At 55.3% G+C, this 11,989-nt stretch overlaps 1 protein-coding gene across 1 annotated transcript; it reads left to right on the plus strand.

Moving 5' to 3' along the window:
* Positions 1-224: 224 nt before the first annotated feature.
* Positions 225-10,686, plus strand: COMMD4 (COMM domain containing 4). The gene is made up of 8 exons (XM_084641458.1): positions 225-443; positions 2,084-2,155; positions 2,820-2,885; positions 4,816-4,855; positions 6,786-6,905; positions 7,461-7,541; positions 9,072-9,248; positions 9,524-10,686. The coding sequence occupies exons 1-8, from the start codon at positions 441-443 to the stop codon at positions 9,562-9,564; spliced, it is 600 nt and encodes a 199-aa protein (XP_084497584.1). The 5' UTR covers positions 225-440; the 3' UTR covers positions 9,565-10,686.
* The last annotated feature ends 1,303 nt before the right edge of the window (positions 10,687-11,989 follow it).

Genomic DNA, 11,989 nt, shown 5'->3' on the forward strand with positions numbered 1-11,989 from the left:
ATGTTAGAGAGACAAGGTGGGGGAGGTGATATCTTTTATGGGATCAGCTTCTGTTGGTGAGAGAGACAAGCCTACACAGCCTGGCCCGAAGAAGAGCTCTGTGTGGCTCGGAAGCTCCTTTCTCCCACCAACAGAAGCTGGCCCCATAACAGACATCCCCTCCCACACCCCTTGTCTCAGGGGACTTGGTAACCCCCCAGCCTGGCAGCAGGGAAGAGCTGCCAGGGGCTGAGGCTCAGTCTGTGCAATAAGTCAGCAGGCTCCACGGCTGAAGTGTCACTAACCCTGCGGTCAGCTGACTCGGCTCAGCGAGCTGCTGACAGGCTGCGGCGCAGGGAAGTCTGTGGTCAGCTGACTGCGCTCCGAGATCAGCTGATGGCTTCCAGCCCTGGCGTGGGTGAGGGGTCCCGTGCCCGGCGTTGCAGAGACAGCCGGAAACCATGGTGAGCGCAGGCGCCGGGCATGGCTGGCTGGGGGGTGTTAGGCCTTTGCTGGGATTTGGGGGCCGGGGGCGATGCAGAGCTGAGTTCCTGGGGCAGCAGGGACTCTGGGTACAACGGGAGCCACGCCTGGGGGCTCCCCGTTACTAGCCCAGTCCTTGGGGTTCGCCAGGCCAGTGTCACGAGCTTCCTAACATGTGCATCAGGGAAGGGGGAGAGCTGGGGGGAGAGGGGAGTTGGGGTTAAACATTGTGAAGGGTCTGGCTTAAAAACTGCTTCCTCCCTCCGGTGACCTGAGATCAGTGGGGTCCCAGGAAGGAGCTGGAGCAAATGGAAAGCGCTGCCCCTTTGCACAGTGGGTAATTGGCCTGGGGAACCCACAGTGGCAGCCGGGGAATGGAATGACACCCCTTTGAGTTCTAATACCTCTCCTAGTTAAATGTGCTCGGGATAAATGAATCTCCTGCTTCAGGGTGCAGGCCAGTAGCCTGCAGGGGTCAGGAAGGAAACGCTGCCTTCCCTGCCTCACTCCCACCACCCAGAGTACTGCCCTGCAGGATGGGGCAAGTGACAACTCCTTGTAATGCATCTTTCCTCTGAAGCAGCCAGCACTGGCCAGGGCTGGGGGCAGGATGCCGGGTCTGATGGGCTGTTGCTGTAGCAGCACCTGTGTTTCTAAAGCAGGGAGTACTAAAGGCTTCAGCACTGGATGTGCAGGGGAATGAGTGGGAGGGGAAAGGATCATTTCAGAGCCACGTTAATGTTAAACACTGGGGGGATCAGCCATCCTGCTCCCCTCGACCCAGATGTCTGCCCCCTGCTCTGAGCAGCTTATGCCAGGTTCTGTAGCCTGTGGACCTGTATACGTGAGCTCCCAGAGACTTGTCCCCTTGCACTCACTGCCTAACTGCAGCGGGTATAAAGCAGCTGCTCCAGGATGCAGGCTCATGGTCTGTACCAGCGTTTGCTGGGTTAAACTGCTGAAGCTGCGGCTTAACTGGCAGCTATTAGGAACGGAAGAGGTTTAGAAACAGGAAGGGGCCATCTGCCCTGTCCCACCTTCACCCCACCCCTTCATCAGACTGATCCCTCTGGGCATACCCCAGCCCCCTCCAACTCTTTCCTTCTCTGGGGATGAGTCTGTCTCCTTCAGACTCTGGGCCCAGTTCAGCCCTGGGGGAAGCCCTTTGAATTCAGGGCAGTTGCATCCCCTCCTGCCAGGGCTGAGCTTGACCAGCTGAGTCTGGTTGTTCTCCCCAGGAGCTTGCTCCAAAAGCTAACGGCCTCCGTGCACGGAGCCGCTGCGCCTGAGTTCACAGGGGCGTTATACAGTGGGGACCCAGGGCCTGAGGAGGAGAGTTATTTGTACAGCTCTGGATCGACCCAGCTGTTGTCCGACTCTGCAGCAGGCTCAGTCAGAGCAGAGACGGGAGATGAGGGCAGCCAAGTACCCAGAGAGGAGAGAAATCTGGGGGGCGGCTCTTCTGGTGCAATGGAGACAGGGCAGCAATAACAGTGGGAAATGAGGGTTCCCCTGCTCTGGCAAGAAGAGCAGGGCTGCCCTGCAAAGGACTCTCTGCCACTGACGTCCCCTGGCCCAAAGGCCACCTGGGTCCTAATTGCCCCCGATCTTCTCCTTCCAGAGGTTCCGGTTCTGTGGAGACTTGGACTGTCCCGACTGGGTCCTCGCCGAAATCAGCACCTTGGCCAAAATAGTTAAGTGGAAACTTCCTCTTTCTCTGTCTTCTGGATCTTATCCGGTGCCCAGCACCCTGGGATCTGAGCACTTTTTGCTCTTAAACCTCCCCTCAGAGACGGTATTGGGTGCTGTGAAACCAGACAGTCAGCACGAAGCCTTGGCCGTCGAGAGGGGTACGATGGCCTTGGGGAGCAATGGGAATATCTGAGTGATGCATCCCGATCTGAGCTCTGGGACTCGGGATGTCTGATGAAGGGGGAGAGCTCAAGTCCCTGAGCGACCGGCGTGAACTCTGCACCTGTCCCTGGTTGAGAGGGCGTCTCTAAGAGAGCGGGGAGAGGCTCGGGAAGTATGTAGAACAGGCTTTGATTGAGGGCTCGAGCAATACGCTCAGTGCACTACAAGAGCTGGCTGGGGCTTTAGCCTGAATGTTGCATCCAATGCTCAGGGAGTCTCTTTGTGGAATCCAAACCATGGTGTGCCCCAAAGTGGCAAGAAGTGAGTGGTTTATAAACAACCCAAACCAGTGGCTGTTTGGCTGGGGCAGGGCAAGGTTGAAATGGGTCCCCCTGATGTGGTGGAAAGCGTGTGTTTTGAGGGGAGCTCAGACTCCTGCCAGACAGAGCCCGCCAGGCCCAGCACTGTGGTGGGGTTTTATTTTCTTGCTCTCTCCTTTCCAGTCCTCGGTGAAGCTGAAGCTCATCTGTGGCCAGGTGCTCAAGGACCTGCAGGGCGAGGGGATTGATGTAAGTGAAGGGCGTTCTTCTCCCACGTTCAGCCTAGCTGAGCCGGGATCCAGCGATCGCAGAGACTCAAGTCTCCCCTCCCCCTGGCTGCGTGGCGTGGGCCATGTCGAGCTGGCCAGCCTTAGGGCAGGCAGTGCGGTGGAGTGGATGGGGTATCAGAGTGGGAGTCAGGACACCTGGGTTCTATTCCCAGCTCTGCCACTGATCTTGGGCAGGGTGCCTAAAGCCTGTGTCCCTATCTGTAAAAGAAGGCCAGTGATACCTCCCCCTCCCCCCTCTCCCATCGGGGAGATCTGCTGGTGGAAAAGGCCGTACGGCTGCTAAATACTTACTAGTAAATGTTAGTGTCTGTTGCTCTAAGGGTCCTGTGTGGTCTGCTTCACCTCATCCACCCATTGGCCCTGCCATCGCAAGGAGAAAGGCTGGTGGTTGACAACACGGATTCCCTTGAAGTCTTGCAGCAAAGGGGTTTGGCCACTAGGGGACATGGGGCTGAGCCATTTGTAACACCCATCGCATACAGCAGCTGACCCACTGTTTGGATCATGGAGGTTCCCTGTAGGACATTCCTGGAGCACTAGCAGCCAGTGGGAATGGCCTCTCCTGCACCCCACATTGTGAAGGCAGCTTGGTCTAGTGGGAGGCAGGAACCCAGGAGTCCTAGTCCCTGATAAGCCACATGCCATGTGGCCTTGGGCAGGTTACTTAGGCTAAATCCAGTAGCTTCTGGTAATTTGGGTTCCCCCTTGAGACACTTCGGCCCCATTACTCAGAAGTGCTGAGCCCCCACCACTCCTATTGACTCCAAGTGCACCCAAAACCAGAGGCCCCTTATGGAATTGTTGGCCTTAGCCTGGCTCTACTTGCCCCATGGGGGATCTGCTAAGAGGGCTCAAAGAACAGGAGGACTTGTGGCACCTTAGAGACTAACAAATTTATTAGAGCATAAGCTTTCGTGGGCTACAGCCCACTTCATCGGATGCACCAAATGGAACATAGAGTAAGAGAGAGAGAGAGAGAGAGATACAGATAAGTTGGAAGTTACCATACAAACTGTGAGAGGCTAATTAGTTAAGATGAGCTATTATCAGCAGGAGAAAAAAACTTTTGTAGTGATAATCAAGATGGCCCATTTAGACAGTTGACAAGAAGGTGTGAGGATACTTAACATGGGGAAATAGATTCAATATGTGTAATGACCCAGACACTCCCAGTCTCTATTCAAACCCAAGTTAATGGTATCTAGTTTGCATATTAATTCAAGCTCAGCAGTTTCTCGTTGGAGTCTGTTTTTGAAGCTTTTCTGTTGCAAAATTGCCACCCTTAAATCTTTTACTGAGTGGCCAGAGAGGTTGAAGTGTTCTTCTACTGGATTTTGAATGTTATGATTCCTCATGTCAGATTTGTGTCCATTTATTCTTTTGCGTAGAGACTGTCCAGTTTGGCCAATGTACATGGCAGAGGGGCATTGCTGGCACATGATGGCATATATCACATTGGTAGATGTGCAGGTGAACAAGCTCCTGATGGCGTGGCTGATGTGATTAGGTCCTGTGATGGTGTCCCCTGAATAAATATGTGGACAGAGTTGGCATCGGGCTTTGTTGCAAGGATAGGTTCCTGGGTTAGTGTTTTTGTTGTATGGTGTGTGGTTGCTGGTGAGTATTTGCTTCAGGTTGGGGGGCTGTCTGTAAGCGAGGACTGGTCTGTCTCCCAAGATCTGTGAGAGTGAGGGATCAGCTTATGCTCTAATAAATTTGTTAGTCTCTAAGGTGCCACAAGTACTCCTTTTTGCGGATACAGACTAACACGGCTGCTACTCTGAAACCTGTCATTCAGAGGGCTCTGTGATCATTCTGCACCGTGCTGTGTGCCCCGGGAATAGAGTGCCCTGGGGCTGATGGACCTGCGTGTTGCTCTTCTCTTGCAGTATGAAAAGATCCTGAAGCTAACGTCGGATGCCAAGTTTGGTGAGTGTCGTTCCCTTTCAGAGCAGTTGGGTGCCCGTAGCCTGGGCTCCTCTAGTGCTGTCCGTGAGGCCGTCACGGTGGATTTGGCTCTTTGCCTCACCCGCCTTCCAGGGAGCTTTGCTGGCTTCATTACTAGAACTGACATTCCTCTGTCTGTGCTTACGGCAGGAAGGCTGCGGAAAACCGGTGGCTTTGAGATGCTAGGCCAGGCTTTGGCTGACTCTTACCTCCCCCCGGCCCATTCCACGCCCCAGTGCCCTGGCCTGAGGACATTTTACCTGCAGTGTTTATGGGCGCCAGGCTCAGCTTTGTTAGCCACATTGTCTGAAAAGCGTTGCTGGCTGGGGTCTCGAGTGGAGAGGCACGTCCTGAAGCAGTGAAGGCCTGAAGAGTTAATGCTCAGCCATTGGAAACCAACGGCACCCTCTGCTTGTGAGCAAGCACAGGAGCCCTGCTAATCTCCCAGGGTCCTTGCCCCTGTTCTGTCTGGGGGAGACGCTGCTAATTGGCAGCCTGACGAGTTTCCCCTTCTCACTCCAGACGCTGCCCTGGCTTTATATTTTTGGGTGGTTCTGGGCCCTTGCGTTGGGGGATAACACCATTTTCCTGAGCGTGTGGAAGAGCCCTGCGCCTGATGGTTGTGGTGATCACAGTAGCAATCAAAACTTCCCAGGCGCTGCCCGAACAGCCCCCGTCCCTGCCTTGCAGAACTTGCTGTCTTAGTGTGGCAATGCAGAGGGGAGGGGAGGGGTCCCAGGAACTCAGCCTGGTCGGCGCAACAAAGAGAAGGTTAAGGGGTAATGTGATGGGAACCTGTAAGTACCTACCTGGGGAACAAACAGCTGATAATTGGCTCTTCAGTCCAGCAGACAAATGTCTAACATGAGCCAATGGCTGGAAGTTGAAGCTAGACCAATTGAGACTGGAAATAAGGTGTTTTTAACAGGGTCGTTAACCGTTGGAACAACTGCCCAAGTGCTCTCAATCACTGGCGATTTCTAAATCCAGATCTGCTCTGGTTCAAACAGGCATTAATTCAGGGACGCCCAGTGGGCTGTGTTACACAGATCAGACTGGACAATCGAGGCCAGATGGGACCATGATGTAAGCTGTGAAATGTCTGTTTTGGTTTTTATGAATGAGCTGACCCCAGCTGAGTTGCCATGCTGTGGCTTGGCCCTTACTGCCACTTGGGCCTGATGGTTGTACAGTGTTAACCTTAGGCTTTGGCTGTATGAATGGTTAGTTTCAGCAAACCAGGGTGTAAATCGGCCACATGCTAGGTGACCGGGTGGACCCTGCTCCACACCCCGAGTTCCGCAGTGTGCCTGGGATCTGCCCTGCTTGGAAACAGGAGTAGGTGAAAGTGCCCTAGGGAGCTGTTAGTCTGCAGCAGCAGGGTCCACGGACAGTGCACAGCTGGCTAGGGCAGGGCAGCTTTACACCCCTGCTTGCCACGAGCTAAGTGTTCGGTTAGACAGGCCCTTACTCCTCTGGCCCTTGGCCATTATTAGTATTTGGATCCCTAGCATCAGTTGATTCTAGTTAGACTTAACTCCTGCCTGTCCCAGGCTTGTTTAAATCCTAATCTGTTTTGAGCCCTGCTGGTTGCATTGACTCCCCCCTCCCTCCCACATACATATCAGTCCGCTGCCCATTGCTGCTTCTCACCCAGGTTGGTGACAATGAGTCCAGCTCTTTATGCCTGTTTCCCTGCTGCCCCTCGTGGCCCAGTGCGAGGCGGCATCTGTCTGTGCACCCTCTCTAGTCTCTTGCAGACGATGAACTGCAAAGGGCAGGCCACGTCAAGGGCTGTTGGATCCTACGTCAGTGGACACGGACCCTTGCAAGGGTCTATCAAAGCTGCCTCCCTGCGGGGAAGAGCCCTGCTGCCATGCAGAGGCCCAAAGGTTTCTCCTCCTCTCTCCAGAGTCTGGGGATGTGAAGGCCACTATTGCTGTGCTCAGCTTCATCCTCTCCAGCGCGGCCAAACACAGCGTAGACAGCGACTCTCTGTCCAGCGAGCTGCAACAGCTGGGGCTGCCCAAAGGTAGGGGAAGTGCCAAGGGATGGGTCTCTTGGAGTAGGCTGCAGCACACTGGGGAGCCCTGGGTTTGGTAGCGGCAGCCTGACCCTCTGGTGCAATGTCAGCCAGAGGAGGGTGCTGGGGAGCAGAGCTGAGTCTGTCCACCCCATGCACCAGGCTGTAACCCTGGATAACTGTGTCCTACCAGCCTTGCTCCAGCCCTGTGTGGAATTCAGTACCTTGGCTCTCGGGGGGAGGAGGCGATTGCTGCTGGGTTGTGTGTCCCCCGCACTCTCCCATCCGTGAGAAGTTAGAACTCGCTGTGTTAACCATCAGGAAGGACTTTGGAGCAGTAGCTGGGCCATCTTCTGATTGAAATGCCCTAGGGTACCATCATCCGCCCGTTATCCCATGTGCGCCCCAGTGTCAGCATCCTGTTAGAGTCCCCCTGCTAAACAGGCCAACTCAGCTTCTTCGCAGCCAGGGTCCCTTCTGAGCCTGTTGGAACCAGAGTCGTGTTGTGCAGGGACCGATCTGATGCTCTTTGGTGGGTGATTTCTTGGTCTCTGTGTTTTGTAGAACATGCCACAGGATTGTGCCGGTCCTATGAGGAGAAACAGAGCCCCCTACAGGACAGCCTGAGGGCACGCAGCCTGAGATGTAAGCGTTCCCCCTCTGGCCGTGCAAACCTGACACTGCTCCAGGCCGCGGATGAGAGATGGTCCTTCAGCAGGGGTACAGGCCCTGCTGGTACCCACTGCCCCCACTCCTCCAGCTGTTCTCCTGTGTCCATGGATGGAAGTTCAATAGGACTTTCCCCAGCCATTCTCCTCTGGGACTTCCTGGGGAGAACTTGCTTCTGAGGGCTGCGGGACAGGGTCAGTTTGCTGAGGGTGACTGGGTTTTCAGCAGCAACAGAGGGGATGACCAGGAGCTGGGACCAGAACCCTGTTGTCTGACCCCCTTGGGCTGTGACCTTGTCAGCCCGGTAGGTTAGGAGCTGCCCAGGTTAGTTCACCTCCAGGACAATCCAAGTGCAGCAGGGAATGGTGCAGGTGATGCACTAGGCCAGGGACGGGCAAACATTTTGGCCTGAGGGCCACATCGGGTTTCCAAAATTGTTTGGAGCGCTGTGCCTCCCCAAACAGCCAGGCATGGCCTGGTCCTCGCCCCATCTCTGACCCCCTCCCTGCTTCTCGCCCCAATGCCCCCCCGCAGGACTCCTGCCCCATCCAACCCCCCACCCCCCCGTTCCCTGTCCCCTGATGGCCCTCCCAGAACCCCTGCCCCATCCAACCCCCTCCACTGTCCCCTGACTGCCCCCGGACCCGCCACCCCTGACTGCCCCCCCTCTGGGATCCCTGCCCCCATTCAACCCCCCTGTTCCCTGCCCCCTGACCGCCCCACCCCCTATCCACAACCCTGACCACCCCTGGAACTCCCCTGCCTTCTATCTACCCCCCCCCCCGCTCCTTGCCCCCTTACCGCGCTGCCTCGACAGGCAGCCCCGCCACGTGGCTGGAGCCAGCCACGCAGCACAGAGCACCGGGTCAGGCCACGGCTCTGCAGCTGCGCTGCCCATCAGGAGCTCACAGCCCCATTGCCCAGAGCATTGCGCCAGCAGCACAGTGAGCTGAGGCTGCGGGGGAAGGGGAACAGCAGGGGAGGGGCTGGGGGCTCCCCTCCTGGGCCAGGGGCTCAGGGGCCGGGCAGGAGGATCCCGCGGGTCAGAGTTTGCCCACCTCCGCACTAGGCGGTGCTCTGCCTTCTGAGCCAACACTGAAGCAGCGCCCCAGCAGGGCATTGCAGGACACTGCGTTACCTCTCTCGGCCGCACAGAGAGACAGAGCTGAGGCGGTGCTAACCACTTGGACTCATGGGAATCTTTGCAATGAGGGTTGTGGCTGGGATAACACAGCTATCTCGGAGCGCTCCACTCCACTGACTGAAACTCCCTTGTTATTTCAACTGGAGACATTTCCTTCCTGTAATGTCTTACATTGTTGCTGTGGGCTGGTAAGACAGTTGCTGTGTTGCGCACACACCAGAGGTGGCTGCATTTCAGGGGTGGGAGAAGCCGCTTAATGCTCTTGAAAAATGCTTCCCAAATCCATATCGCCGGCTTGTGCATAGAGAGAGTGTTTTACACTGACAGTGCAAACCTGAGACTGGCTCTGCCTCTGTCCTCAGTGAACCGTCTGGACTCTGTGTCCTGGAGGGTGGATCACACACTCAGCTCCAGTGAGCTCCAGCAGGTCAACGAGCCCCTCGTGCACCTGAAGTTCACCGTGCGAGCCGGGGACCGAGGCGGGACGGAGCCCTTTGCCATGACCATGTCAGCTGAGAAGTTCCGGGTCTTACTGGCAGGTGAGTAGACAGCAGATGGGCAGCTTGGAATCGCTCGCCTCGTCCCTGCCCTGCCAGCTTGTGCTTCCTTTCCTGTGTCCCCTCTGCTCCCCCTACTGGCTGGGGCAGAGATCGGCTGTCTCCTGTCGTGTCATTTCTCTGTTCCTGCTCACAGCGGAGAGGTTATTCTCTGCCCTGCTGTGACCAGTGAATTGGGAACTGGCTGCAGCGTCCCCTGTTGAGATCCAGGTCACTCTGCCCCCATTGGCTGTTTGCATCTCCTCTTCCACTTTCAGAGCTGAGACAGGCCCACGCCATGATGAAAACTCTCAGCTGAGGAGGGCAGCAAGCGTGGAAGGAGCCAGCTGATTGTGCAGAGGCCCATCGGAGAGTCTGGTGGGTGCGGTTCCTCCGCTGGGGAAGCCCCTCGCTGCACACAACCGCAGACACTGCCTGGGCAGAGGTTGGACTGGGCTCTCTCCTCCCTTCTCAGATCCCTGCAGCTGAAACTGATGACTGCTCTTCCCACTCTTGCTGGCTGCTGTCTCCCCTGCCCACCTCTCTTGCTGTCTCCTGCCTGCCCCTCCTCCAACCTGCCTACAAGCCCTTGTGCTTCCAGGACCCCCACCCCAGGACCCATCCCTAGAGCAATGGTGGATGGGGGCTTGGGGGCTTCTGCATCTGCTAATGAGATCTCCACCTCGAGACCAGCTTCAGCTCGGAGTTCCCATAACAAAGGTGTCCAAACCCTTGGGCCATGCCACCGTGTTACACACACACACCTCCGGAGAATACCCAGGCCTGCCGGCTGGAGGCTAGTTTAACATTGAAAGACCCTGAAATCCCCTGCCCAGCCCTTTGTTGGTGGCTCTGTTCCTGAACAGCTGCAGGGAGCTGATCTGCCCTTTTGCTTCTGCCTGAATTGTCTCCTGTGGCTACTCCAGGGCAGGCGCGCGGGTTCCCATGTCTCCTCTGGAGACGTAGCGTGCTGCAGCCCACCAAACGCTGCGGCTAGGCCAGCTCCACATCACCTGTTGACTGAACTCCTGCAGCAATCTGGGATACCTGTGGCTGGGGCAACTCTCCCAGTCGTACATAAGAGGTTGGGAAGTTTCACCAGCTGAAGCAGATGGAGCGTTCTCTAGTCCCTTCTTGCTCCCCCGCATCCCACCCCTAAAAAGCACTTTGCCACTGTTCTTTCCACTTCCTCTAAAGGAGCCTTTTGCCTGTGGGGGGGGATAGAAAAGCTGCATTTATCTTTCCTTCTCCACCCCCAGCCTCCCCCCTCCACACCTACCACCTTTTCAAGGGCAGCTCAGTGCATGGAATAAAGGATCAGCAGGAACATGCATCTGTGAATCTCTCCATGCGTTTCCGGTTGGCCTTGGCACATGAAGCCAGTTATATGTAGTTTCCTGTTTTGCCAGCGGGATCCAATAAAGCCACGTGGTTAACAAAGGCAGCGCCCCACAGAAGTGTTTTTAATTTGCACTGCTGCCTCCCTTGTTACCCCTGTGCCCTCATTTCTGAAACCCTCATGAGATGGGGAACAGAGACTTGTCTTTAAATAACTGGAGTAAATCTTAAGTCAGGGATCAGCAACCTTTTGCACGCGGTCGGTCAGGGTAAGCCCCTGGCAGGCCATGCCAGTTTGTTTACCTACAGCCCCTGTTGGCCTAGAACGGCGAATCTCGTGGCCAGTGGGAGCTGCAATCGGCCAAACCTGCAGATGCTGCAGGTAAACAAACCGGCCCGGCCCACCAGGGGTTTACCCTGATGGGCTGCATGCCAAAGGTTGCCGATCCCTGTCTTATCTATTTGAAAGGGAGAGACTGATGCCGCAGACAAAATTAATCATACTGGCAGGTACTCTGTAACCTATTGCCAGCCCCTGCAGCTCTGTCAATGTCTCTCCATCCCACATACACCCTCCCTGTTCCTTCAGTCCTGACCTTTGTAGAAACCAGAGCCAGCGTAGGCAAAGTCCATAAACTATTCACTCACCCCAGCCTTGTCTTGTAGCAACCCTGGCTAGTCCAGCCGTTGCCCCAGGCACAGCTCTGGTAACACAGCCATCGAGGGACCAGTTGGGTTTTGGTAACTTCATTTAAATTGTGCTCCGTTTACATTGGCCCCTGCCACTGGTGCCCTATTGTGCTAACCCCCTTTCCTGGCTACAGCTCAGGGTTCTGATTTACAGGAACTTCACAGCTTGGGATCATGCAGTTGCTCCTTTAGAGCAAAGTCAACATAGCCCGAAGGCAGTGAAGTGGGTAACCATTTTAACTTTGAAATAATTTGGTAAATTGCTGCTGAACAGCAAAAGACCAGGGCAGCCCTGTATTTTTAAGAACAAGGCCGTGGTCCATTGAATTGAAAGGCAATACAATTAAAATGGTACAAACAATAGCTTGTTAGGTATTATTATTAACTCTTCTATCACACTTTCAGAAGTAAATCTCAACACACTTTAAAAAGGTGGTCAGTATTGTTATCCCCAATTTACAGGTGGGGAAACTGAGGCAGTGGGGGCGGGGGAGTGACTTGCCCAAGGTCAGCCAGCAGAGGAGCTGGGACTGGAAACTAGTTATGAGTCCTAGTCCAGAGGTCTGTCACCTCAGCCACACTGCCTAGGTCACACAACAGATAACTAACTGTTGTAAGATATTGTGGCAAATAGCTTGGTAAGATTTACCTTAGTGTTATACATGGATAAGAGTAGCTTGGGGGGTAGAAGATAGGGTAAAAGTTGTTACAGCTAC

The sequence above is a fragment of the Lepidochelys olivacea genome, assembly GCF_965140295.1.
Source record: "Lepidochelys olivacea isolate rLepOli2 genome assembly, chromosome: 10".
NCBI classification, from domain to species: domain Eukaryota; kingdom Metazoa; phylum Chordata; order Testudines; family Cheloniidae; genus Lepidochelys; species Lepidochelys olivacea.